The sequence below is a fragment of the Octopus bimaculoides genome, chromosome 3 (assembly GCF_046866305.1).
Source record: "Octopus bimaculoides isolate indiv1 chromosome 3, ASM4686630v1, whole genome shotgun sequence".
Classification (NCBI taxonomy): Eukaryota; Metazoa; Mollusca; class Cephalopoda; order Octopoda; family Octopodidae; genus Octopus; species Octopus bimaculoides.
Window position 1 is genome coordinate 37,144,670 of NC_142930.1, and position 5,000 is coordinate 37,149,669.

The 5,000-nt window shown below is 38.8% G+C and overlaps 1 protein-coding gene across 3 annotated transcripts in view; it reads left to right on the forward strand.

Moving 5' to 3' along the window:
- The window catches only part of LOC106867330 (katanin p60 ATPase-containing subunit A-like 2), a 44,324-nt gene that overhangs the window by 21,962 nt on the left and 17,362 nt on the right, over positions 1-5,000 (forward strand). For all 3 annotated transcript variants that reach the window (XM_089348816.1, XM_089348815.1, XM_089348817.1), the window contains one exon: positions 3,598-3,669. In XM_089348816.1, the coding sequence (XP_089204942.1) occupies positions 3,598-3,669 (72 nt within the window). The remainder of the gene's footprint in view (positions 1-3,597; positions 3,670-5,000) is intronic.

Here is a 5,000-nt window from a genome sequence, read left to right on the forward strand (position 1 = left end):
GCCTTGTGAGCAGATTTGGAAGATGGAAACTGAAAGAACCCTGTTGCATATGAAATTATCTATGTGTGTGTATGTCTTTGTGTCTGTGTTTGACCCCCACCACCACTTGACAAGTGGTGCTGATATGTTTATGTTCATGTAACCTAGCAGTTCAGCAAAAGGAACTGATAGAATAAGTTACAAACTTTAAAAGCAAAATAAGTGTTGGGGTCGATTTATTCGACTAAAAATTCTTCAAAGGCAGGGACCAGCAACGCTGCAGTCTAATGACTCAGTGTAGTGGGTGCTTTTACATGTCACCCGCACGAAAACGGCCACGCTTGAAATGGTGTCTTTTATGTGCCACCCACACAAGAGCCAGTCCAGGGGCACTGGCAATGATCTCGCTCGAAAACCCTACAAAGGCCAGTCAGGCGGTACTGGCAACGGTCACGCTCAAGATGGTACATCTTATGTGCCACCCGCACAAGAGCCAGTCCAGGGGCACTGGCAATGATCTCACTTGGCTTGCCGGGTCTTCTCACGCACAGCACATTTCCAAAGGTCTCGGTCAGTAGTCATCGCCTTGGTGAGGCCCAATGTTCGAAGGTCTTGCCTCACCACCTCAGCCCAGGTCTTCCTGGGCCTACCTCTTCCACGGGTTCCCTCAACTGTTAGGGTGTGGCACTTTTTCACGCAGCTATCCTCATTCATTCTCACCACATGTCCAAACCAGTGCAATCGTCTCTCTTGCACACCACAACTGATGCTTCTTATGTTCAGCTTTTCTCTCAAGATACTTACACTCTGACGGGTATGCACATTGACATTACATATCCAGCGGAGCATACTGGCTTCATTCCTTGCGAGCTTACGCTTGTCTTCAGCAGTCACAGCCCATGTTTCACTGCCATATAGCATGGCTGTTCGTACACATGCGTCATACAGTCTGCCTTTTACTCTGAGTGAGAGTCCCTTTGTCGCCAGCAGAGGTAAGAGCTCTCTAAACTTTGCCCAGGCTATTCTTATTCTAGCAGCTACACTTTCAGTGCACCCACCCCCACTACTAACTTGGTCACCGAGATAGCGGAAGCTATCGACTACCTCTAGTTTTTCTCCCTGGAATGAGATAGAAGTTGTTTCCTGTTTGTTTACAGTGTTTATAGCACCTGAACATCTGCCACATACAAAAACTAACTTCGTAGTTAATCTGCCTTTGATATTGCTGCACCTCTTATGTGTCCATAGCTTACACCGGGTACATCTTATAGAGTTACTACCTACTCCTTTTCTGCATACTGAGCAGGGCCATCTACCTGAAGGGGTTTGTGTTTTATCTACCTTCCTACTTATTAGGATTTTGGTTTTTGCTAGGTTGACTCTAAGGCCCTTTGATTCTAGTCCTTGCTTCCACACCTGAAACTTCTCCTCTAGTTCTGATAGTGACTCCGCAATTAGTGCAAGGTCATCAGCATAGAGGAGCTCCCAGGGGCAACCTGTCTTGAATTCCTCTGTGATCGCCTGGAGGACTATGATAAATAGGATGGGGCTGAGGACGGAACCTTGGTGGACCCCTACCTCTACCCGGAATTCATTACTGTACTCATTTCCAACCCTCACCTTACTGGCAGCATCTCTGTACATGGCTCGCACAGCTCTCACTAACCATTCTTCTATCCCAAGTTTCCTCATTGACCACCAGATAAGGGATCGGGGGACCCTGTCAAAGGCTTTCTCCATGTCAACGAAGGCCAGGTACAGAGGTTTATCCTTGGCTAGGTATTTCTCCTGCAGCTGTCTCACTAGAAATATGGCATCAGTGGTGCTTTTACCTGGCACGAACCCAAACTGCATCTCATCTAAATTGATTCACTCCCTAATTAGTTGGGCTATGACCCTCTCCGTAACTTTCATAACCTGATCTAACAGCTTGATGCCTCTGTAATTATTTGTATCTAAAGCGTCACCTTTACCTTTGTAGCAGTTGACTATGGTGCTGCTACACCAGTCATTGGGTATGACTCCTTCGTGTATCACCTGGTTCGTAATATGGGTGACTAGGCTGTAGCCAACACTGCCAGATATTTTGAGCATCTCTGCAGTGATTCCTGATGGGCCGGGGGATTTCCCTGTCTTCATACTCTTAATTGCTTTATCTACCCTGGTACTGTCAACTCGGATAGCTGGTCCCTCTGTTGGGTCGACATACGGCAGACTCTCTTTCTCCCATTCATTCTCTTTATTAAGCAATCTATCGTAGTGGCATCTCCAGACCTCTTTCTTTGCAGCAAATGTATGTATGTATATGTGTGTGTGTGTGTGTGTGTGTGTGTGCGTGTGCATAGAAATGTGTTACTGTCTCCTTGCCTTCAATATTACATGATAGTTCTAAATGTCATTTAACCAATTCCCTTCATTTCCAAACATCCATGGAAACATTTCTGGTCATGGGGAAATATTATCTTGCCTGGAAACAGGCGGAGGTTGGTAACAGAAAGGACATCCAGCTAAAAGAAATACACCTCAACAAAACTCTGTCTGATCCATGTAAATATGGAAAAGTGGACAGGAAACCAATGATGATGATGATAAATAATTCATTATAAACAGATTGCATCTTTAACAGTTACCTTAAGGTCACTGAATTATAAATATTAATAATCTACTATTCATGATGTGTCTTTGTGTGTTATAGAAAACTACAGAACAAAATCAAAGAGATAATCAAAATCTTTAAAATAATGAAACAAGTTTGAATGCTATGCTTTAACCCTTTAGCATTTAAACTGGCATATCCAGACCAAATGTTCTTTGTCTGTCATGTTCAAACCTGCCAGGTCTAGCTCCTCACATCTATCTTACAATGTCATTCTAAAAGTAAACACTTGTGTGATTGTAATCTCAAAGCTACAAGCAAGATTAATTTGAAACAATGTGAATAAATATGAATTACATTTGATGGCGTAATCTGAATGCTAAAGGGTTAACCATTTTGATACCAACCTGCCTGAAACCGCCTCTGTCTCTAGTACAAATGCCTTGTTTTTAAAAGTTCTGAATTAAAATCTTTCAACAAACCTTAGTCACAATTTGTATTCCTAACACTAGCTTAATGATAACTAAGTTATTTTACTAAATTCTTTGTTATATTTAAAATTAATTGAAAGAAACACAAAGCATCTCAACAGAAATATGGTAACAAAAGGGTTAAACTAACTTAATTATGGGATGAAATCAAAGCTCTGATGAAAATCTCTAACATAATGATACAGTGCTATGAAAAATCTATAAATCTGTGCATCAAAATAAATCTAAGAATAGTTATAAACTGCAGAATTCTGACAAGTCTTGCTAGTACAAAATAAATCAAATTACAACATGTTCAGCAGGTACGCTGCATTTTACTTTATTGAATAATAAACAGTAAATCAAGTTGCTACATGTCCAACATGTTCTTGCTCATATGATTTTTGGACCACTTAAACTATGAAAGAACTTTATATCTACTTTTACAATCCTCAAACCAACTGAAGCATTGCAAACTTTTGTTCACTCTGTTTATATAATATTAAGTAATGTTTTCTACCTATTTTTCTTTCTTTTTAAATTATTGATCAGATTATTGATTTTCGAGCATTACTGAATGGTGCAACAAAGCTAAGTCTTGATGATAACTTGGAAGCTTCACCTGTAAGTCGCTGTTGTTGTTGGTAGTGGTATTGTTGTTGTTTTTGTTGTTGTTGTTGTTGGTAGTGGTAGTATTGTTGTTGTTACTGCTGCTGCTGCTACTGTTGTTACTGTTTGTATTTAACTTATTTCACTTCAAACATGTAGATGTTTTTAACAAACTTCTCCAGAATAGTTGGATTGATACAGATGTTAGGAACTGATACAACTGCTACTGCTGCTGCTGCTGCTACTATTATGCTTATACTGCTATGGCAGCTGCTGCTTCTTGAGTTAATGAGAAAATCTTTATATGGGTGCTTTATCTACTAAAAATAGCAGCCAAATACCCCTCAGTTTATACCTTATTGTCTTAATGGATGTGGTCACAGATATCAACTATGTCTAATTAAAAACAAATGATATGGCCATGATTGGAATGCCCTTAATCAGGGGTCACTTTGGGCTACATTAAATCATACTACTACTGATTTAATCAACATCCATTTTTCCATGCTCCCATGAGTTGGACAGAATTTGTTAAGTGGATTTTCTACAGTCAAATGCTATACTCGTAACCAGCCTCCACCTGCTTCCAAGTAAGGTAATATTTCCCCATGGCTAAATTTGTTTTTATGGAAGACTGGAAAGAAAAGACAATGCTTGTATGACACTGACACTTGCTTACAACTTTTGTTCTTTGTCAAGGCAAAGAGAAAGTAAAACACACACACACACACACACACACACACACACACTGAGTTTTACATGCATCTAATCAGGAGTTGAATCATCAAATGACTGTAATGAGTCAAAGCAAGTAACTGATTGTTTATAGACTTGCTTATGATCCTATAAAACCCTGAGTAATGGCCATGTGGTTAATTAACTATTTATCTTCATATCTATACTCTACATAATGTATAGAGTGCTTTTGTGTTTGCTCATACTCATACATAATACACGATTATCTATCAATCTATATTTATATATATTCTGTGTATACAGATGCATATGTTGTTATCTGTATAATTTAAGTATTTGTGTCTAGTTGTGTTGTTTGTTCAGCTTCTCTGTGTTTATTCATACTTATATATATATATATATATATATATATATATAGTGTTACTCTATCCAATCATACAGTGAATTTGTTTTCTAAGAAGGTGATTTTCCTTGAATCATTTCATATTGCTGATAATTCAAGTAGTTAAAGTTGGGAAGCTGTATGGCAATACATGAGCAAAAATATTTGTATACAATCTAAATATGTTTATACAACAAAACATGTTTGGTTGCCAAAACAATGCTGCAAAATATATTACACATTCATCAATAATATTAATAACTAACTT